Source organism: Arvicola amphibius, chromosome 7 (genome assembly GCF_903992535.2).
Source record: "Arvicola amphibius chromosome 7, mArvAmp1.2, whole genome shotgun sequence".
Classification (NCBI taxonomy): domain Eukaryota; kingdom Metazoa; phylum Chordata; class Mammalia; order Rodentia; family Cricetidae; genus Arvicola; species Arvicola amphibius.
The window spans coordinates 2,192,690-2,217,220 of NC_052053.1; the positions used below are offsets into that span (position 1 = coordinate 2,192,690).

Sequence of the window (24,531 nt, forward strand, 5' to 3'; positions counted from 1 at the left end):
TCTCACAGCCCACTTTGCCTCTGTACATCATCTCTTAACAGTGGCCTTGGGACTCCATCACCTTTATGATATTTTGAAAAAGCTCATCTTTGGGTAGACTTCAAAAGCCTACTACTGCTAATCCGTCTCCAGCACTTGGTCTCTGAATGAGAAAGCAAGCACCTAAGTACTGCTCCAGGGCTGTTCTGCTTCATGCCAGCCTCCAGGTCAAGGGAGAATGACTAGATGTAATAAAGAAGACCCTGTGGCCACTTGAAACTCTCTCCTGACTCTATCTAACATATGACCTGGGGTCAAGCTCCACATACATAGAAAATGGTGGAAAAGAAACAAATACATATATAATTATATATATACGTGCACATACATATGTATATATATCATTGTCATTGGCCTTTTGGAAGAGGAATAATGTTGACAGAGAAGCTATTCAATAATCAAAGTGTCACTGCTGACGTGTTTATGTTAGAGATCCGCAATACAATATTTTCACTTCTATGTTCTCTTGGAAGATACTGATCACACGCAGAGGAATATTGCAGTTATGTAAAATTTCTGGGAAAACATCCCCCTACCAACTAGAGAATTACACATTTAAATGCATACCCCATGAATGCATACATCATGAGCTCTGTGGACAGTGCTGTAAGCTTCATTTCATCAACAAGCACACACAGTTTGAAGCAAGTGTGGTGGCCTTCAAATGTACGCTTGCCGAGAAGCCTAGAGTCTATCTCATCCTACGTATTCCTGCATAGTAAACCTGATGGCTTGTGCGGACACCCTGGCGAGCTGGCTTTCCATAAATAGACAGCGTTAGCAGAGCTCACACCGGGCCTTCTACTTCCTGGCAGGAGCACTGGCACGGAGCAAGAATGTGGCACTTCCTCTGCCAGAGTCGCAGCTGTCGCCCTGCCTACCTGGCAGATCTCTTCACAGACAATTCTGAGTCTAATCAAAGACCACGGCTGTCCCAGATAGCACAGCCCTCCAGAGAGGTGTTTCTCAAATGTCAACAGATACTCTTACTAGAGACGAAACGGACAGCTTCACTGGGGTCAACCAAATTAGTTTAAATGACATTCGCACCGAATAAAATCATAGAAATTTAAGTTTGTGACAATTATAGGGCCACACCAAAAACTTAGTTGCGTATTCATACCGACCAGACCACTAACCAGCGCTACTAATTTGTCAAGATTTCTTGTTCTTAAAACAGTAGGAGAATACATATTGGAATACGAATTTTGTATTGACAGCCAAAAGATAAATGAGGATTAAGAATTAGTTTAGAAATATCTGCGCTACTCCGTCTTAATTCTCCGAGTGTTGCCTTTCTCTGTCAAGATTGGATGATCTCTGCAGAGATGAAGTGAGAGGCACCACTAAAGAGCCCCAAGTCTACCTTTCGCAACACCACAGGGCTGTGCTCCCAGTTTTCAGTCATGTGAATGCCAGGAGCTTGCTCGCTGGTATGCATCTGATCATGGAGACATAAAGGCCTGGCTGTGTTCTGTGATTTCCAGAATGACGCCAGGTGGAACACGCCAACCTAATGATTCCTGCCTTCAGGTGCCGGAGAGCTATTTGGCTCAGCACTGCTGCCCAGGGCCAGTTTCCAGCCGCCTTGTTAGGGTTTTCTGTTTCAATTCGGCACCTTTCCCCTGTTCAGACTCGAACACCACTTCACACACGTGAAGGGTGCATGGACACATTTGGGTCTCTTTGATTGGCAATTGATGAGGAGAAGGGATTTGGGGGTTAGAAATAATGAATATTCACCGACTTTATCTGATCACATTACTGAAATATTCGCTCGGCAAGTCTAGAAGTGTTTTCTACTTAGCTCTAGAGCGCTGTCTCAGGGTGGGCAAGGACACGGGCTTCACAAGTGGAATTGGAGCTTAATTCCAGTTCTGTAATTTCCCGACTTGTTTTGTACCCTTGAAAAAAAAAAGCAGGCAGCTTCTCGAAGCCTCTAGTTCTTAGCTACATGTGGAATGCAGTATGTCATAAAGTATTTAAAGTCCCGCAGTATTTGTGAAGCTCTTCATCCTGTGTTGTCATTAACAAGAATATTGATTTTTAAGACCAGCTTGGTGATGACAACAATGACCCAGCTTCACCTAAGATATATAGACATAAAAGAAATAGCTCAAAGATACCTACTAGTGAATCTTTTATTATAGTTTTAGTACAACTAAGGCTGTAACCTTGAACTGAAGAGTCTTAATTCATTATAGTTATCTGAATTAATACACAGTGCTTGTAAAATCAAAGCGTAAGTAAAATTTCATTTTCTGTGTCTCTGGATTTGATTTGCGATCATTGGAGGCATTAAATACCTGTCTGTCCACCTTTATGACCCAAGGTACTGAGTTACGTGTTTTCTAATTTAAGTGAAATTTATAATTTCATCTGTCTGGCTGATGGGAATTGTAATAGAACCTGGAAATGGAAGAATGAAAATATGACGGTGGTTTTGTTCTTTGGAGATGTAACTGGCAGGTAAGGGAAGGCTTCAGTGATGAGATATTACGGGGTATGGCAGGAGAGGCTGACATTTAAAACATGAATACGGTGACATGTTTCTCAGGGTAAACATGCTTGCTGCCGAGACCTCCCTGGGGAAGACCTCCTTTCTCACTTCCAGACGTCTTCAGTTGCCTGTAGTTCTCCATGCATATTCTAAATCTGCTTTTCCAGTGTTACTCTCTGCCATCCACGTTGTTGTGTTCCGTTCTTTAGTTATTCTAGACTCTTCCAGATAGACTAGAAATATTCTGATTTGTGTGCTCTCACCCGTATTCTGCCATTTCTCTGATTGTTAAAATCCCGTTCTCCTGTTAAAGCTAACCAGCGTATTAAAAACACAGAGGACAAGAAACCTCCAGCTGCACAGACAAAGGTCTATGACACACGTCTTGGGTCAGCAATCATGATCTGTATCTTTTCCTATAGAGGGTTCTCCATGTAATACTTTTAAATTTATTGTGTGTGTATATGGGAGCTTTGAATGCATGCATGCATGTCTTTGTATCTCGTGTGTGCGTTGCCTGAGGCAGCCAGTATCAGTTCCTGGGCTGGAAGCGCAGATAAAGGGCCAAGTGGGTCCCCTGTAAGAGCTGCAGGTATTAAGTGCTGAGCCATGTCTGCAGCCTCTCTGCACAATGTTTTAAGATGAAAATACTAACCCTTGTATGATGGTATTGACCGTAAGTACATTTTTCCAAACATAACATTTCCTAATAAAACACTTAATTGGAAAAAAATATGTTCCTGAAAATTTCATAATTGTCATTGTCTAAAGCCTTTTTGCTTTCTGGATTGCTAAGAAAAGTTCCTGAGTATAGATACCGTAATGAGCTCTGAGTATGGATTAGCCAACTCTGGGTGAAAGCAAACAAGTACCTACTTAGTTTCTCTCTTTCTTTCTTAATCTGCATAGGCTTTCCTGTCCAGGAAGGATTTCTTACCGTCTGTTCCTATGACCTTTCAGTCTCAAGTTTCCTGGATGCACAACCTCTACAGTTTACCCTCTACTAAGTGGCCTGTGCACACAGGGAAAGAAAAACAATCCTCAAGGGAATTTCTGGGCAGCTCTTGCATGTTTTTCAATGCTGAAGGAAGTATCAGTTTCTGCTGGGTCAGTGACTGCCCGCCTGGTGAAGGGCTGTGTGTTTTCTTCAAGGCAGAGGAGATGGTGGCCATACTGCCCATCATCAGCCAGTGCAGGTTCCAGTCTGCAGCATTTTATTTATCCCTGAGGGAACTGAATGAACTCTAGTCAACTATTTTTATTGAGTAACTTGAGCATTACAATTTAGGAATATTAAACACTGAAAACAGCAACAGCAAAAGTTGGCCATAATCATATCATACAGAAAAAAAACCACATCAACTTGTCAATAAATATTATTTAACTTGTAAAAAATTCATCATGGAGCAAATGACTAAAAGATTTTAAGTATCTGCTGGAGGAGTCCAGAAATATATAATGACCTTAACACAAATTTTTCTCTGTCTGTAGAACTTTAGCTTAGCAAACTTCTGAGCTTACATCCCCATAAAGCTATTTATGTAATCTCTTCTCACATAATCTCTTAGTACTTTGCCCGATAAATAATATATAATTTTCATTTTTATTTATGTGATTATATATGTATGTATGCATGAATTTGGGATCTTGGCATGTAATACAAATTAGCATATTTTATTCATTTTAAGTTACACATTTTTCAACATCTTAACATGATTGTAACTATGATGAAGCCTATCACCAGTAGTAAGCAATAATAGAGTCAGGTTTTCCATATTAGTAGTACACAAAATAGTGCATTTGAAAGTTAAAGCCATAGTGGATCCTATGCAAGTGATGTTTAGTAGAATAGATGAGCTATTATGCATATATTTAAAAGAATATATAATGGTATAAAATATAAATATGAATTCACATGTTACTCAGAATAGTAATAATATGTAGTACATAAACATATATTTGTATATACAAATGGTTTTGGAAAAAACATTTGCCAAATCATTGTTAGTAATTTAATTGGGGGAGGGCATTATGCAGATGCTTTGTTTCATATTTTTTATGTTTTGGTAGTATTTAAATTTTCATAAACATTGTAATAAAATTGTTTCTCTTTACTACAACTTATAGGGGAAAAAAGAATGACTTATTAGTCAAACTCCCACCCCCAAAATCTCAGAAGAAAACAAATTCATAGGTCATGAAGTAGTTCATAAATACTAGTTTGCTTAATACAATGAGAACCTACACAGGAAAGTATTGTGGGAATAAGACATTTCAATAATGTTTCCATGCATTAAGTTCAAAGTTCACTCTATAAATTTTAAAGTAAATTTACATAAAACATTTTCCTTGAAAAACGGACCCTGGGCTGCCACCTTGTACTTTGGCAGTCCCACTGGTAATAATAGCAAGAGAGAAAAGGGAGAGGGGTATGCTGCAAAACCTTTCAGGAAGTCCTTGAGACGAAATCCACTCGACTTGCTATTGATGGCGGGATCAAGACAGAACGAACGCATCTGGCTACTAATGTCCCTTTGGAACACGAGCGGAAACCGGCCAGGTCAGTGTCTTTTTATCCTGCCGTAAATTTCTGTCTCCAAACATAATCTAGACCAAAGAAATCACATTGTGCAACTACTTGAAAATGTATCTTCTTTTATTGTAGATCTCAGCGTTTGGAACTTAAGTAGGTGAATGTCTACCTATTGCCTAGAATATGTTTGTTAATTGAGCATAGGCAAACTTATTTTTTTCATGAGGTACAAAACTATTCCATTTTTCTCACTTCTGGAAATGGAGAGGCCAGTCAAGGACTCCAAACGTTCTGCATAAACCGTCTGCTTTATTTTACCTGTGATTTATAATAAAGCAAATGGTAGTCAGCATTAACATAATCTTAAAAACAACGAGTTCACTTCAATATTGCCTGCAGCTTATGTATTGGGGAAACAAGCACCTTATTAAAAAAAACCTCCCAAAATGAAAAGTGTTTTGATTTTTTTTTAATACTTCAATATACAAAGTGCTCAGAGATGAATTTCAAATTGTATTCCTGTCTGAAAATAACATTCTTTTAGGATTAGGAACATGCTTGCTGTTGTGGTCAAAGGTCGGTTGTATTGGATCTGTCTAGACAGGGTCTGGTATCAGGACTAATAAAAGGAGATAAGAGCGGCCACTGTTCGTTCTCGGGCAGATGCCTTCGAGTGGAGCGAGTGTGTGAGAGCAGAGGTGTGTGGTGTGCATCTGCACGCTGCCCTCTGCTCCCAGAGCTGTGCTAGACACGTATGCACATGTCACTGTGCACAGGCAGCAGAAATGTGAAGTCTTGCATGGTTAAATCGCCAATGATGCTTTTTCTGATGCACCCGCAGTCCTAACTGCCTGCTTTCATACGACCCTTGCCTTCTGCTGCATTAAACCTGTTTCCACTGGTCTCTGAGTTCATTGACCATTAGTAAATATTTTTGGATTATTAGATGTTCCAAGGCAGAGAGAGGCTAGAGCCCATGTGCCCATTATACCATTATACTTGTGTTATATACACTATGATTTGTGTTCCTCTAGAAATGCCTGTTCTGGTTCTAGTTTTCACCTGGGACGCAGGGCTTTTGGTTTCTGGTAACATTCTTCCTCCTTACCTCCAGTCAAGGGGCAATAGTCAAATTAGCTTTTCTTCAACTTGAAATATGTTTGATTTTGATTATGAAGCTAAACTTTCATCGGGCCATACACTAAGTGGAGGAGGAGTTACTCTCAGAGAATGAAAATTTCTCTTTGTCCTGACATAAGGGGCCTTAGAGTGGGCATTGCTATTAAAACGCAGTAATTAACATTTGTAAAGAAAGGTACTGTTATAGATATGGGTACATTAACAGGCATTATTGCAACTTACTGTGGACTGACATATCTTGTAGAGAACACACCAAAGTGAAAGTAATTTATGCTTTACATATCCTCTCTATATAATTTGTTATAAAAATATGTGGTGCCTCCTGGGAAAAACCATAAAACAAGTAGCAAATCCCTGCTTCTCAATGTCATTCAATTGCTTCCAGTCTGCCACTGTTTCTGAGCCTGGTTGGTGGCTTTGGAAGTTACGGAGACAAAGGAGGTGAGGTTGCTGACTATTCACATCTAAACCTGGGAGTCATGAAACAACACAGGAGACCTACTGGAGTTTCTGGACAATAGGCAGACCCCCCTGCAACACTTCTCTCCTACCTTTAGAATTACCGTCTTAAACAGAAAGTGCTAGCGTGTGATGGAAACTTTACAACCCATTCCTGGCACATGATCTTAGCTCAGGTTTATCATGGGACACACTCATGTTCAAAGATGCAGATAGAACATATAAGGTAATAGTCTAGACACTATGGATGCTACTTTAAAGATGCTAAGGGTTTTTTTTTCAAAAGTAGCCTTTATATGTTTAGCCAAAGACCTAAATGAAACTAAATATCCTTTATGTGAGTGTAAGTCTCACCTTCTGCACGTTACCTTTGTAAATTCTTCCTTATATATTATTCCATCATCCCCAGTGCCTCTCTGATTTCCCAGGTTCTTACTCGGTATGCCAGTGACGTCCAGACATTCTGATTTCCACTCACGTCTAGAAGGCAGGAGATGATAAAGATGTGTTTCTTGAATGAAGCCGTCTCTGATGGGTTGCTTCATTTCAGCTGTCTTCTTCCCCGAACTTTCCAACCAGGGTTTGTGTGCCAAAAGATTGCTGCTTGCTTTCCGCACAACCTGCTTGCCTCTGTCGGCCCCTGGACTCTTCACAGCCGCATCTGCTGCCCACAAACGTTTATCAAGTCTTCCTCTGTACGTTCTGTGTGACACCCACCATCTGCCGAAGCCACTCAAAGTTCTTCTCCACAGCCCATCGCCATCCAACACCTCGCTTGCAGCCTTCGCTTACGACCGCCAGGCATGGCTGGACAGTTGAGAAGTAACAGCTTGCCCTACTTGAAAGAAATCACCAAAGGAATTTTAAAAAATGTTACTCGGCTCCAATTATTTTTCACATTAGAGTTATCAGTTTTAATATCCTTTTTACCCTAGTTGCCTGTTCTTGGTTTTTGAATATTTGCTGGTCCTATTGACAGACAAGAAGTATCTACTCCAAACTAGTGACTTACTTTGCTATGGAAATATGGAAAAATTTATTGGATGTATACTAATTTAAATGCATTTGTAAATATATAGCTAAGGTTTCAGAAGGTAAATCGTTGAGTAGAACTTGTTTTGATTGTGTATAAGTAATTTGTTCACATAAACACTAACCATAAGCCTTTTTCATAAGCCTTTCAAATGCACTCTGTTTTGTTCATTGGAGAAAGACCATGGTATTATGGACATCAATTTGTTTAGGCATATTCCTGTCATTGAGACTCTTGGGCTTTGCTGCGCATTCATCTTTGTTGGATCCTGCTTTATTCAGAAGGCATGCCGTAAAACTGATCTGCAAGGGATACATAATAAGAAGGCCCAGGTTCACGATGCAGTGGGCTTACCATATTTTCTTGAGTCTTAACATTTCAATTTTAAGATTTAAATTTAAAATTAAACTTTCAATTGTTTATTCATTCATCCATTCACTTATTTATCTATCCTTCTATCCATCTTTTTACTTCTAGAATATAACGGCCCTTCATGGTGTCTTAGTCCAGCAGACAGTGGATCGTGTCAAGCCAGTGAAAAGAGATTCTACTACAATTCAGTCACCGGGAAATGTCGCCATTTTAAGTACACTGGATGCGGGGGAAATAACAATAATTTTACTACCAAGAAAGACTGTGTGAGGGCCTGTAAAAAAGGTATAAAAGACATTCTTCCCATTAAATTGCTAATATTTGGAATGATAACTATGCTGAAATTATGAAATACTTTACCTTATGAAATAACAAATATTTCCTTATAAGGAGTAATATAATTTCTTAGCCAATATTTGCCCTCCTACCAACTAAACTTAGATAATCTTAGTAGGTATGGTAGCTATAATTATTCTCCATATGTATTACAGGACAATTATCAATTTCAAATAGATTGAAATTTTTAAGTTTTTATTTTTAAAAGATTTATATATATATGTATATATATATATATGTGTGTGTGTGTGTTTGTGTGTGTGTGTGTGTGTGTGTATGCATCTGGATATGGGAATGCCATGTGTGTGAGCAGGTGTTTGCAGAGTCTAAATAGGATATCGGATTCTGAGAACTAAAGGTGTGGGTGTCTAAAGTAGCGTTGGGAACTGAAGCCAGTCCCATGCAAGAGCAGGGCACACTCTTAATGTCGGAGCCCCCTCTCAGCCCGATTTTCTTTCGTAAATATTTAAGAGCTAAGAATTTATTTTTTTTTAGAAATACATTAAAATTCTTGCAAGCTCTCTTTTAATACACCAAACTTTTAACATTTTGATGACTTTTCCCTTGAATATAATGATACAATACAAAGAACACAAAGAATTTATGAAAAATATAGAAATTAAATAAAATAATGTGTTAGTCTAATAACCATTTATATACCACATATCTACCTTTTAATAAAAATAAGCATGTATTTTCAAATGAATTGTAGCATACTTACCCAGTTTTGGTGACTCTCACATGCAAAATGACTTTCTTAGAATTAGAACTTTTTGCAAAAACACGGAGACAAATGAAAGACTTTGAGGAAATTTGAGATAAGTTCATATGTGTTCTCTTTTCACTATTATCATTTACTGTTCTTATTACAGGTTTCACCAAAAGAATATTAAATGGCGGAAAAATTAACACCCAAAGAGGAAAGGAGCCTGCAGTGAAAATAGTGTATGCAGCCATTGACTAGTGTTGAGATATAAACACACTATTGTTACTCTAGTTATACTAAATATTTCCACAAGGTATTTGTACTATGATGTCTATTCTTCTACTACAATAATTTTGATGAATATATAAAAGTTAATTTCCCAGGCCACTGTGTTTGTTAAGGGTGTGTTTTCCTTAGCCATTGTACTTTTTTTGTAAAGCAGCAACTTATAAACCGGTTACTGTGAATTTCATCTTGCTCCCTTTCAAACCACTTCTTGTTTAACTACAAGGTCTCCTACTGCTAAGCACACGAACCCGTTTTCTCTTTTCCGTCGTGACCATCTACTGGAAGAGATACTTTCATTTGTTGTAATCATGAACATTATGTACCCTTGATAGTCTAAGCCTTCCCAAATGATTTCAAGTTTAGCAGTGTAAGAAGTAAAATACTGTACCCTGAACAATAAACCTGACTGTTACACACCGGTGTTTACTAAAGAACTTCTGAGATACAGAGCTGTAAAACCAAATAAAAATCATTGTCCCCGCTCCACTCTGCATGTGCTCTCTTCTTTAGAACTCGATGATCTCTTTCAGTTATTAAAGTGCAGTCACACATTATGACTTCTTAATTGTCAAAGAAGATAGCACACAAAGCCTCAAGGATCCATGGAAGGGCAGGAAAGATGAATGAGTAGCTAGGCGTAGGCACCGCTCTCCTACAAGACACGAACTCATGTCCTGGCACTTCTGCTGGATGGATGGCTACCAGCCACCTGCACCTCCAGCCCCAGGTGCTCTGATGTCCTTACCTGGGGCAGCTACCAGCCACCTGCACCTCCAGCCCCTGGTGCTCTGATGTCTTCTGGTCTCCACAGCCATCACACACAGATGTGTCACACACACAGATACACATTTACACATATTAAAAAAAGCTTTAAAAAGCTCATGTAAGCTTTTTATGTTTGTATTTCCATTAATCATCACATCAATTATTGCATAAAACTAAACATTCTTCAATAAAAATTATGTAACTCTATGTTATATAAATTCTTCCAGTTCAAACTATTTTAATACACTGGGTTCGCCCCACATCGGAAGAAAGAAGAAAGCATTGCACGATTCGTCAGTTATTCAGAGGACTTTGGTTTCTCTGCCAGCAGTTCTTACTTTATATTATTTGAACACAGAGACCATAATTATGCTTTTGACATTCTTTGTGCAACGTAAAACTCCCACTCTCAGTCCCTCAAGTCCAGCCCTTGAATTACTCCAGCCACACTGCTAGTTTCTTAGAGAACGTTACTCAGAACACTGGAAAAAAGAGGGCTGAGCAGAGTGGGTCACAGGGGTTTATTATACAAAAGGGTAATAGGGAGGAGGGGGAGATGGACAAGAAAGTGAAAGAAAAGGGGGGGATTTACCAAATAATAGTTCACATTTGATTATTACTTTGTATAGTGAAAAAAATATATGTAAAAGTGAAGTTTAGCATCAGTTCCAATAAATGAATGAATTTTTATGAAACTCAAGATTTTTTTTTCCTGAATAACATGCAGCAAAATAGAGATCAGATAGTCTGATGATAACATGCACCAAAATTGTCAGTAACATGAAGCATAGTGATCAAGTTTTGAAAACATTCTATTAAGGTGATCAATAGGGCCTAAACGCTCCCAGTTGCTTCCACTTAACATATACTAACAGCCTTAGTGTTACAGTAAATATAAAAAGACAAGATACAGAAATTAGCTAGGGATAGTATATTATGTCAAATTCTTTACATATGTTTATCATAAATAAATAAAAAAATCCAAGAGAGGTCCATGGTCAGGAAGAATGTTTATTAAACCTGGAAACTCTGATCTCCAGTATACATGAATATAATGCTCTATTTTCTCACAGTTTGAGCCATTTTGATTCCCAGACAAATAGAAACACTGTAATGCTCTTTGAAAGATGATCACTTATTGACCATAGGAAAAAACCCTAGGAAGATGATGACTAGATATTGAAATAGTTTTTTTTAACATTCCCTCAGACTTTTTGTGTACATTGGCCTCAAAAGCTCACACACCAGGGGAAATCTTTGCCATTTCCCTATTCCTGACCTGGGAATGGCTTTGCCTTCCCAGTGGGTCTGAAGCATCGGGGTCTTGGTCATGTCTATGTCAACTCAGGAATTCATCCTCTCCCCACACACCCAACATCTCACCTACCCGTTGGCCAAAAGCTCGAGAATCACATCATCAATGAAGAGAAGTGGAAACAATGTAGTAAGTCAGATACTGGAGAAGCCCCATGAAATGCTGTCCTCTGCTCACAACAGCCTTCCGTGGTCACCTGCACGGGCTCAAGCCAGTCCCATGTGACAGCACGGAGGAGGGAAAGGACCCCAACCTCTACTCTGAGTTACTGCTGAGAGCTGACAGCTGCAGGAAGAGAGAAAGTCACTGTATCTACAGTGAAGACACTGATGAATTCCCACAGCCCAGAGGATGTCCTTACACACGTGTGTGCATAAGCAGCACTCACTAGACCTAGTGAGTTATTAAAGGAGAGAGAAGGAAAGGGGGAGCTAGGAAGTAATGCGGGTCGAGATGTGTTGGGGGCCTCAAGTTGGATGAATGGAGTGAGGTGGATATGATCCAATTTAAATGGTATATATGTATAAAAAATTCAAAGGTTTCAAACAATAAAAATATTCACTGCAAACTCTCAAGAGCAGAGAATGTCCTATTGGCAAATTTTGTATTCTGGTTGCTACCTGAATGTTTAATATGGCAAACTGATTTGTGCTCAGTGGATGACTCCTCAGAGACTTCTTTCTAGTGATCAAAAGGTTGAAGAGCTAGATCTTGAAGATATGAATATACACAAAGTATGGCTTTTATGAAAGGTCAGCCAAATTTTAGGTTGGAACAATTTTTTTTTTGGTTTTTCGAGACAAGGTTTCTCTGTGGCTTTGGAGCCTGTCCTGGAACTAGCTCTTGTAGACCAGGCTGGTCTCAAACTCACAGAGATCCGCCTGCCTCTGCCTCCCGAGTGCTGGGATTAAAGGCGTGCGCCACCATCGCCCGGCTAACAATTTTTTTATAACCTATTAGTGATTAAGATTTTGGCCAGATAGCTTTGAACAAATACTTCCAAACTTAAGCTTGCTTATCAAAATGTGAGAAGCATTTACCATGTTAGGAGTGGTAGAAAGTTCGATTTACACTCCTGATCAGCTGTTTAGGAGTCCATCTTCATTGACGCATTCATAGATTTCAGAGTATGTGTGTGTGTGTGTGTGTGTGAGAGAGAGAGAGAGAGAGAGAGAGAGAGAGAGAGAGAGAGAGAGAGAGAGAGAGAGAGAGAGAGAGAGGGGAGAGAGAGAGAGAGGGGAGAGAGAGAGAGAGGACATCATATCTTTTCTAGTTGTTGAGATTTGTTTCGTTAGTGAAAAGGAAATAGGATTTTGCTTTTGCTCTTGCCAACAAGCCCCGTTTTATAATATAAGAACACTAGGCGGCAGGGTGAGACTGCAGATCCCCAATTCGTCAGCTCTCAGACATTTGCTGCTTTTACAGTTCTCCAGAGTTCCTTCTAAAAGTATACCGTGTTATTCTTTAACTTCTGCATTATGTGTATTACAAATCTCTTAACACTTATAAGTACTTATATTCTAGAGAACACGGTTGTGGGAATTTATTTTTATGAATGAAAATTTGAAAAAAAATAGAATAAATTACAAATTGCTAAAAACTTTCACAAGTTATATTAATGACAATAGTTGAGTAATAATGTCTTTTATATAGGAAAACTTGAAGACTGTCATCTTTGAATTTAATGATTAGTTTGTTTTCAAATATAAAGTTGGCCACTTAAAAAATGGACTATGGGTCAAGATGTCAAATACAAATTTAAATACAACTTTCATTTTCCATAATGAAGATTAGTATTCAAAAATGTGAAGCATTTCACAACACGTCCAGCATAAATTGATACCATTTGATGAGAAACCATCGTTTTCACTGTGATCTGACTCTGCTCCAGAAATAGAATGAATTATTTTAAACCTTTCTGGGAAAGGAGATTTTTGGGCCTCCAACGAGCTGCTCACACATCAACTCTTGTTCTTTTCTTACTGCTCGTCCACACAGACAGAGCCATGGAACAAGAGTGACTACATGTAATTTCTCACCCAGACGGGGACACTCCTGAGCCTCGAAGGGGTTCTGCCCTTGGAACTGAGAAATAAGACACTCAACCCAAGACTGCTTGCAGCCAGGGAGCTCACTTCACCTTACTTAAACCAGGAATGTCTAAGTTTTTAGGTCTAAAATCCATTCTACTTGTTCTATCTCACGCTACATCCGCCTGTACTCTTTCTTTTTTCAGTAGACTCTCACAATTACCACCAAACAGACAATACTAAGAACCACGAACATTCAAATCTACCAAGGCATATCAAGAAAGAGGCTTTTTGAATAGGTAAATATCTGGTTGATTCTGATGTAAGTGGACGTTCTTAGGGGAACACGTCATGAAATGTTGTAAGAAATACTACAGGCTCATGAAATTGCTGTTGTTATGTGGATGACATGCATGGATTGCTCACTTTAAATTCAGATTTTGCTCTTGTGAAAATTTTATGCATAGGAAGCCTTATGAAAGCATTATTACTTACCTTTAATACAAAATTTGTACAAACATGATAAAAATTGGTTCTTTGGTTTTGGTCATAGTGTACTCACTCTCTATGGATGTGGTGTTGGTGGAAACTGTTTTACCAAATGCAATTAAGTATCCTTTGCTTTCAAAAAAGTCTTAACAGTAGCTGCTAGGTAAAGCAGTACATGCCGAATCCAACTTGTTATCTTAATAAACTTTCTTTTGATATAAGTGTGTAAGACTTACGAGTTTCTCAAATAGTGAATTCTTCTAAGGGATGAAGCAATTAAACTTTAAATCACACCAATGATTTAAAGATAAATAATGAATTTTGCATGATTAGAAACATAAAACATTGCTAATTTAGAATATAATATCTGACAGCATCCACAAACTTATTTTTAAATGCTTTCTTTGACCGCCCTTGCATGTTCTCTGGGAATGGTCTATCTATAGCATGCTCCATGTAAAAGGGTTTTGTTTCGGTTGTTCTTACAGAACCACGTTTCAAGGCAGTGGCAACAGAAACTCAAGCAGTGAGTTAAGTCAGCAGAACCCTAAGTTTGTCACCCACGATTTTTGTTCTAACTTGTTTAACTTGTGGATATAAGAGCTTGTTTTGGATCCTCCTGATTAATTGCCTTGTGAGGCAAGGGCCGTTTTGTAGGGGAGCCATTTGCCTTATTTAGAGACGTTGGTACTTCTGAGCCCCATAAAGGACCAAAATGGAAGTTGTAAGTTCTGCAGTAAAATTTTGAAGTGGACAAACTTGGCTGTTCCTCAAAATGCCTTTCATTTGTGTAGCGTTCTTCACTAGACCAGAAAAGTGGACTGGAAGCCCTTTGCATGGTGCCTGCCACTATGTGGCTGTACTGGCAGCATCATCTGCTAATGACAGATAATGTGATTTATTATTATGTAGACAGCGTTCTGTTTGCATGCTGCCTGCAGGCCAGAAGAGGGCGCCAGATCTCATTACAGATGGTTGTGAATCACCAGGTGGTTGCTGGAGTTGAGTTCAGGACCTCTAGAAGGGCAGCCAGAGTTCTTCTAGCCTCTGAGCCATCTCTCCAGCCCCAGAGAATGTGGTTTCTTGAATGCTTTTCACGGTCTTTAACATGACAAAACAGAAGACACTTCTTAGTTGTTCTTTATTTCCTAAAGCAGAGTTATTTTGAGTGCTTATCTGAAACTACAAACTTGATCGCTAGTAATCAAATGATTAAGCGCTTCACTGTGTTCTGGGAAAGGTCACAAATGAGACACACGTGGGATCCTATGACTGGATGGCTGCATTAGCAATACCCCGCTGGCTCAGAAATGCCTCATTGATTTCTGGAAATGGTATAATTTCGTTTTACTGTAGGTGTCCAAACATTTGTTGTCATGCTAAAGCATACATGTGAGAGGTTTCACTCAGTCTTTTCACGTGTCCCTACATATCTCAGATACTCTAGCTTCCCAGAAGCCCTCACGGCATCTATTAATATAGCATGTATTAATACAGTGTGTGTTCATCTGATTGTTGGAATGTATGCTCACTACTCTAAGAAAGAAACATATATGATACTAACAAGAATTATCCGGAATCTCTATGGCACAACCATAAACCTATGTGCCCAACCAATAATTTATTCTAAACACTACAAGTTGTATTAAACTCTCCATTTATAACAGCTCCTTGTACATCTATCATACAGGAGAATGGTCACTGGGTTGTGATTCTCCAGGAATCATCTCAGAGAAAGAATTCCTTTACTTACACAGACTCTGCTTTGTTTGAGCAAATCCAATGAATGAATCAAAAAATGTTAATGCTTTAACATTTACGGAAATGCGTGTAGCTTTCTACACGCCAGTCTCTGTCTGGCCAAACATTCTTAAAATGGGATATATGGGCATGGACTGTGATCATTTGGAAATTAAAATCTAGTACTTATTTTCCTCTGGGCTTTACGTTGTAAACACCCTACCTAGAAGGTCTGTCCGGATCACCCCAGCAAGCGTGAGGACCTGCATGGGTCGTAGTCACTCTTTTTCCTCACTCCTTGTTCCCTGTGCGCTCGGGACTCCACATCAGAGCTCTGCCTAGGCACCCAGGAATGTCTTTGTTGTTCTTCTTGATTAATGGTTATTATTTAAGGAGGCAGCAGTGATTCACAGAGTAGATTTTTCTTCTTAAGAGCGGAAGGAAACAGCACAACAAAAATATAATATAACAGTTCCCTAAAGAAAGCAAAACTAAAATTCTATACAAAGTAACTTCCCAATGTACCTCATCGGCTTACTCCCGCTCCCAATGCTACCTTGTGTCATTTCAACTTGTTATATGGCTTTGCTTTATTTCAACTTTTTATACAGCTCTCACTTTATGGGTGATTGATTGAGATTGTCAATTATGTCTCTTACTTATATATATATATATATCCTATTATATATAAATACATAAAATTAAAGATTTTGTAATGAATTTCTTCCACAGATCTAGATTGTGAAAGTTTAGAAAGACCACAGTCACATGCTAGTCTTAGATTCTGTAGCCTCTGTCTTTACTTCTGTTACTAATCTGCAGGGACTCTGGGCTCCTCAGTTTGATACTATTAGTCTGTGCCTTTGAGCTCAGTCCTGTGAGATTTTCTTGCTCAGAAGAGTAGCTTACCACTTTCTAAATGTTATAAAATACGTTGATTTAAAGTTTAAAAGATATAAGGAATTCTGGATATTATTTCATCCTTTGTTTCCGGTTTGCAGGTGAGAAATTTGGTGCCAAGGTCATGTGACTTTTAGTACTGTCTGGTTTCAGGAGTTATGATTATTGCCAAATCTCATAATTTATCATATTATCATATTGGACAAAATTAACTAACAATATATTTCAGGTTTATAGTTTTTTCCCTACTAATACTCAATGTTTTCTTAAAATACTTATGATACAATTATGTTTAGAGACAAAACGTTAAAAAAATTAAAGTTTTTACTATTTAAATTATTGCTGTGTATCATGTTACAAAATAACCACAAAACGTTTTCTTTAAGTTTATTTTGAGATAAAATATAATGTTTAGGTTATATGCAGTAACATAATTACATCAAATTTTTAAAAGTATGTACAATGATTTTACATTTTGTACCCAAATTGGCTTTATAATACATACACATATACTTATGTTATGAATGAGTAAAAGGAGTTTTTAGAAAGAGCAGGCCAAAGCTGCTCCATCTCCTTGTGCAAAATTGATTGTGTAACTGGATCACATATCAGTGCTCCGAATTATTGAGTCTGAAGTAATTCTGATGCTCACAACTCCATGCACATTTAAGAGAAAGATGTGACAGATAGCACTGGCCCCATTTGTTCCGGGAACTTTAATTCAACACACACACCCCTACACTTAGATTGCTTTCAAATCGCAGTCAGCAAGTTCCAACAACTCAGTCTAGGTGAAAGCCAGCCAGCTTTGGCTGGTAACAATGTGTTCATACAGCAAAGGATCTCTGTCTGTTCAGGCTGCTTCTTGCTCTTGTCAGAGGGAGAAGCGAGCTGTAGCTGCTTTCCTGGGGTAAGCTATTTGAGAAAGAAAGTAACCTAACACTAACTGCAGGCGGGGCGGGGTGATGTAACAGGAAGCGGTGATGTTTCCCTTCTGTGACTGATCACTTACAATCTGACAACACTCCCCATCTCCTCAGAGCAAGCCCTCTCTCTCCAGCGGCGCAGTCCTGCCTTGACTCAGGCTCCGCTGCTTGGAGCTCGCCCGCCTGCAGGACCACATTGCAAGGCTCAGACTCTCCCACACCTCGTCGCCTGGGAACTCTCTCCTGTGGAATCTCAGAAAATCAAATCCCTCCTGTGACTATTACACACAGAATTTCCTTAGAAGCTGTGTTTGGTAAGTGTATTACTCAAAATATGTATTCTTAGCAAAATTCTCAGGTAGCTTGGCAGTGTTTCCAGTGGCATTGAAATAATGTTGAGACCGCCTTTTTTTTTTTTCATTCTACACAGGGAAACTAGAGAGTGTTGGTCCAGAGTGCATACCAGACCTATTACTAGTGTATAAGAGTGTTTACAGCGGTGTTTAGAAAATAAAATTACCAACTAATAACAATGTGAATGGGCTGAAAGGCAAATTTCTGGACAAATACTCAAATCCGGAAACAATACCGTTTAAAACTAGTTCTGCTATTAGCTAAATTCAGCTCTGACAGCTGGAAAACATCTGCCTCTCAGGAAGGGTCTTTAAATTTTCCACATAATCAGTATTCTAAGAAGGGGTAGCAGAAGGCTCACCGGGTCCAAGGGTCTTCCTGTGTGACGGAGCACAAAGCAGGACCTGTGTTCGCCTTTCACTTCAATCCACACTCAGAACCACGGAATCGAGGGGATTCTCATTGTTCTTTGTTGCCTGATCTGTGTAAATACCTTTGCATTTGTTTTGCTTTGTTCTTTGCTGTTGCTTGTTTGTTTTCTTGGTGGGGGTGTTCCTGAACTGTTTCCACTGTATTTAGATCATGTTTTACAAGTAAGGTAAGGAAAAACAAAAAAACCAAAACCAAAAACAAAAACCACCTAACGTAAAACAAAACAAAACAAAACAAAAAAAAACCCCGAACTGCCCAGTGTTGTTTAAAAAAAAAAATGTAGTGATCTCTGCATTACTTCACGGTTTTTAAACTTTGAATCTTAAGAGCAGTGTTAATTCAACTGTCCTTCTGCAAACTTTCAGGGAGGAATATGATAGGAGCTCTCGGTGCTATGACAAGCGAGTGTATTAACTCCTTAAACGGAGGAGTTCAGTTAGGTATTCTGGAACGATGCTGAGATGAACCATCTGTAGTCCCCTCTCCCACAGTACAGACTGTCCTGAGAACTGCAGAAACTAGTGTCCAGTTAGCAAGTGGTTGTTATGGAAGCCCTGCAAATTATCGCCAGGGGATGTCAGACATCAGATTTGGACACAAATGGTGTGTATTAGCATAGTTATTGAATTCTATGTTTTTTTTGTTTAAATGAAATTGTACACTGCAAGATGCCTTTCCACGCTAGCTGCCCTTCTGACCACAGCCACCCGTGGTCTGGCAAACAGTGTCTTACAAATTCATCCTGAGTAACTCCTCAGTGATTCTTGGCTCTGTGTCCATACATGTTTTTCAATGTAATGGAAACATTAATTTATACACTTGCAATTTTTAAAAACATTGCAGCTGATTTATGTTTTCAGGTTTATTATTATTATTATTATTATTATTATTATACCACTGGGTCTCAGATGTGCAGACATGGATAAGGTGTTTTTAAGATATGACATTTTACAAATGTTCATTAAGTAATGGAGAAAGAATCAACACATTAAATAACCTAATGCCATATAGTAACAGAAATTAAAAAGCTTTATTCTAAGATGGATTATTCTCTGAAATTAGGTATTATACTAATAAAATATTGTAAATTAGTAACTTCACATTCTTCTTATTTTTGTTGAATTAATGCTCCAAAACACAATCATCTTGTATAATTTACTTAAATATCCCCACCTGTATTAACAGCATTATTTAAAATAATCTTTATTATCAAAAACCGTAACAGAAAAATGCCAGGCAGTGAATATTGATGGTCATTAGGCATAGACATCACTTGAGTTAATAACCGGGAGATTAAAATAAGAATTCATATCATTCTAGAATAAATGTGGCTTTTAAAATAAATAAACAAATGTCTGAGAATGAAGCTATGTTTTTAAAATTTATGTTAGTTTAACTTTACAGGAGATATGCCTTTTAGCATCCTGGAATCAATGCCTATAGTCTGAGACAAGTCTTAAGCATGTCAAATAAAACACAGAATTCAGAAGCGTCTGTCTCTTGTGATCTGAACTAGGTTTTCCCTAGATTATTCTATTTGTAGAGCGGTATGTTTAACGGCTGTTTGCAGCAGTCCAGCAACAGCAATAGTGTTTCCAGTTTATCTCGGCTTACATTTTGATAGCCACTATTATTTAGAGTTGTTTTCAAATTTTGCAGATAAATTAATGCAATTACCCTTAATGAATTGAAATAGGTATTCACTAAGCAAAATGTATTTCATGCTTCATACATGACTTTGATTGAACCTAGTAAGTCTACTTCTTCTTCTAGAGGTACAAGATGTCACCTTTCCAGAGTTCAGATCAAGTCCCAGCATCTGATCCCCTGCTTTTGTTTGGGATTTAGGAAAGCTTCTAAAGCACTAACGTAAGTCATATAATATGGCAGTTTTAATGGAAGACAGGGGTCACGTCTCACATTAAGTTGTGGTACAGCTCAGCTCCTGACTCATTCCGAGTTCACTCACAATGAGGGTGAGTGACCAGCTCACAAACCATGAGAGAACAAACATTCCTCTGGGCCCAGTGGTGAGGACCAGTTTGTGGATGAACTCTAAACATGTATTTTTTTTCCCCATAGCCACACTGATGAATATCTTGCATATCACCATAACATGTATTTATTTTTGAATGTAGTCTTTTTCTACAAAGAATAACTCAATGTTTTTATTACTTTTAAATTCGCATGTAACTTTGAATCGGATCATAGTTGAATATTAAGTGGAACAGCAGGTAGAATACAATTACTTGCAAAATTTGAAGAATAAACAGGAAATTATCATGCTTAAGGAAAAATGAAAACTTGTGAATTATATGCCATAATCATAGTATAATATTCACTTGACAAAAAGAAATACATTTTAATATTCTGTTGCAATTCTCTGGAAAGCAGAAATTCCTCAATAAATCCAGGTGATTATTTTTTCATGTGTAATTAGTATTATAATATTTGCCAGTCAATTAGTTTAAGACAACTAATCTCAAAACTTTTTAAATTAAATTCAATTTTTAAGTTAATAAGTTATTTTAGAAAAAAGGAAAAAGTTTAATTTTTACAGACACATTAAATGTTTTATTCCCAGCCAGGCAGTGATGGTGCACTCCTTTAATCCCAGCACTAGGGAGGCAGAGACAGGTGGATCTCTGAGTTCGAGGCCAGCCTGGTTTACACAGAGAGTTCTAGGACAGCCAGGCTTTAGAGAGAAATCCTGTCTCAAAGAACCAAAACCAAACCAAACCAAACCAACCAAACAAAAAAAGAACCCAAGCACCACCACCACCACCACCGCCACCACCACCACCACCACCACCACCACCACCGCCACCACCACCACCACTACCACCACCACCACCAACAACAACAACCCTCCCCCAAACAACAACAAAATTATTTTACTCTCTAATATTATTAAATAAATTTACCATTGGCCGTGAACTGAACTAGGGTCTCTTAGTTTGGTAGAATTATTATCACATGATAAATTTTATTTTTACAAAACACATTCCTTTATTTTTTTCTTTAGTTAGCTTCTTTATGTAACACTATATTATGTAACAAACACATTAATGTACTGTTTGCAAATATGGTCAAAATAGGGTATTAAGGATTTTAAAAGTAAAGGAGTTTAATCCATACATGTTTTTAATAAATATGTGACATTTTTCTGCCTTCTAGTCAATTAAAAGGACAAAATATTAAATTCACCTAAAGCAACATGAGTCAAAGAAATGGAACAACAAATAAGCAATTACTTAATAATCCTATGATAGTTAAGTTATAATTTTCTCTTTTATTACTGTCTTTGGGTGGAACCTGTTTCTAAGAGAACTCTCGCTCCCCTTAGCACTATACTGTTTTTTTAAACTAGAAGAAGCCACCTTTGTAGAGCACACACCTTTGTAAAGACGTGTCATTGCTGTCTTCAAGCTTAACCTGAGTTAATTGTGTTTAACCAGAGTGCAGTTAGAATAAGCAGCAGGTTGGTTTGCAAGAGTGTTCTTCTTACACCCCAGTTCCCTGGAAGATCCTTCACGTGCTCTTGAGTAGATAAGGCTGTCTTTAACAATGAGAACTGTATAAATTTGTCTTACAGCCAAACACCAGCCGGAGACTGATAATTATGTGGTTATCTTGTGTATATCTAACTTAGTTCAGCCTACTAAGTAGAACTGGAAGGGAAAATTGAGACTTTGGTCAGAGTGTCAGGGAAGAATGAATGTGTTGCATTTTTAATGAAATGATAAAGCTGTGGAAAAGTAATTTCATCAGTACAAAACTGTTATTAAGAATTCTGCAGCTATTTTTCATTATGAGAGTCAAAAGAGAGACCTGCTTGGTAAATGGAAACCTAATATTAGAATAGCAGGTTTTGTATTTTATGGAACAGGCTGCCTATGTGTGTGCCTTCAAGAACTTAATTTCAGTAAAGTTATATTTTAAAGGTCTTTGTAAGAACATTCCGGTATGCTTTATTGGCTAAGGAGAACAACTTATATGATTTGCCTTAGACATTCAGATGTTGTGTCCACACACGTGGCCTAGTAGACTCCAGCCCTACAACACTCACACGCTAGCCTCAAGCTCACCCCGTTAGTCTTCCTCCATCATCTGTAAGCTGCGAGTGAGACCCACACGGCTTCGTAAGGTCCAGTGTGAAGAATGTGGGAGAATACACGGGACGCGCTTAGCGGAATATTTGTGTCAATGCATCTCACAGATCATCAGATCTTTCTGGAACGCAACTGGAGCCGTCGTGTGTACCTGCGTTTAGACCATGAAAACACAATCTACTTATGTGATGGGGCCCGAGCAAGTGTAACTTACAACTGTAGCTTACAGTTGTAATTTACAAAGTGATTGTCCTTCTGTCCCCATGTAGCATGTAGCAGCTCATGACTGTTTCTACATAACTTAGAATTTAGCAAGGCATGAGGGCTTGTATGTGTAATCACAGCCGTTACAAGGCAGAGCCAGGAAGATTACCCCTGTGTAGAGGCCAGTTTAGGCTACTAATAAGCCCTAGGAGAGTATGGGCTGTAGAGTGAGAAGCTGTCTGAAGTAAGTAAATAAACAAATAGCTGTCAAGAGCGTCAGGGATATTTTAGTGATAAATACTATAACATCCACAGAAGCTTAAAACAAAAAGGATACCGAGAATGACCCAACAAATTCGATTTATGTGATTTATGTGATTTATGTGAAAGTCTTCTTGGTTATTTGGGTTTTTAGGTTGTCTTGTAGTAGATATTTCTGATTACTTTATAATGGTAAACACATGTTTTCTTATATATTAAAATCTCTCAAGAATACCCATGCAAGAAGATGGGAAAACACCTTTAGGTTATGAAAGGGTTGAAGGCAATTTATTGTAAGAGTTTGCTTTTGAGTATTTGTGGATTGTGACCTTCTTGAGAGTGTAGTAAAAACTGAAAACACGTTCTGTGGAGACAACCAGCATGCAAACAAGCTTCATTCACAGAGAAACATTGTTGACGTCATTGCACGGATTCACAGGACTTCCTGTCTGATGGAGCTTGCTTTCCTGACTCTCATCCACAGAGGGGTTTTACATTTCCTTTGTCCAGACTACACTCTGCTGCCGTGGTGGTGGTGGACTCTGAGGAAGAAATCCTTCTTTTTGTTTTTCGCATCATGGTTTAATCCCACAAGGAAGACCTCTAGTCTAACTCAGTTGACTACATAGTTCTTTCTATTAAGAAAATACTAGGACTGAACTGCATGACATTGGCAGAGGGATTAAAGGAAAGGAATTTTCACTGCTGAAGTGTGAAAGGTCAAAGCTGTTTTAGAATCCCCCAACAGAGATGCCTATGTGTGAGTGGTGCACGATTCATTAGATCACTCTTTATTTCAGAGTGATCGGCTTCTAATCCACAACCCACAGCTGTCCGTATTAATGTATGGATGCAGAAAATATCTGATTTATCAAGCTCTGATACTTCAGACTACACTTAACAACTGACCACTGTTCTTGGGGCAAATGAAGAAAGTAGAATACTAACAATACCACATTGAGTTCACACCTCAGCTTCTTGGCTGCTGCCCAAAACAGAGGCCCTGTTCCATGTGTCTTTAAAAACCCATAGAGGGGGCTAAAGAGATGACTCAGTGGGTAAGTGCACCAACTGCTCTTCTAGAGGACCTGAGTTCAGTTCTCTGCACCCACATGTCAGCTCATAAATGCCTGTAACTTCAGTTCCAGGGGATCTGACATCAGTGCACATAAAATTAAATTAAATTATTAAACAAACAAACAAAAGCCCCAATATAGGGCTTTCCATGTGATGAGAGCTTGTTAAGTCAAAACAATGTTGACAACTCTGTTGTTAATTTTGATATATTTTATTAGGATGGAATTTTGTTATTTAAAGACTTATATGTACTAACTATGATTAAACAATGTATCACTGTATTATAATAATTTTAAGACTTAAAACATGGAATATAGCATAGTAAAATCATTTGTAAAATGTATAGCTAGGGAAAATATATGAAAAATTGAGTTAACTAAAAATGAGAGAAACATTAAGATAATTAAGGTTTCAACAGTGTCAGCTGGGTTGTTGAGATCTTACTATTTGATCAAATCTCATTGAAAGTCTTCCTCTTCAAATGATTGAAGTCAGTTTTCAAAGTTTTATTCTTAAGGAA

General features: G+C 38.2%; 2 protein-coding genes across 6 annotated transcripts in view; both read left to right on the plus strand.

The window, feature by feature from the left end:
• Tfpi (tissue factor pathway inhibitor) overlaps positions 1–9,892 on the plus strand; it is a 43,563-nt gene extending 33,671 nt beyond the window's left edge. For 3 of the 4 annotated variants that reach the window (XM_038337190.1, XM_038337191.1, XM_042055456.1), the window contains 2 exons: positions 8,182–8,361; positions 9,285–9,892. In XM_038337190.1, the coding sequence (XP_038193118.1) occupies positions 8,182–8,361; positions 9,285–9,376 (272 nt within the window). In that variant the 3' untranslated portion in view covers positions 9,377–9,892. Of the gene's footprint in view, positions 1–41; positions 2,314–8,181; positions 8,362–9,284 lie in introns of those variants that run through there. The other variant, XM_038337193.1, reaches the window with a different exon arrangement.
• A 7,638-nt stretch (positions 9,893–17,530) lies between these two features.
• The window catches only part of Calcrl (calcitonin receptor like receptor), an 82,632-nt gene continuing 75,631 nt past the window's right edge, over positions 17,531–24,531 (plus strand). For both annotated transcript variants that reach the window (XM_038337509.1, XM_038337508.1), the window contains exons 1-2: positions 17,531–17,555; positions 17,686–17,885. The gene's annotated coding sequence lies outside the window, so the exon portion shown is untranslated. The remainder of the gene's footprint in view (positions 17,556–17,685; positions 17,886–24,531) is intronic.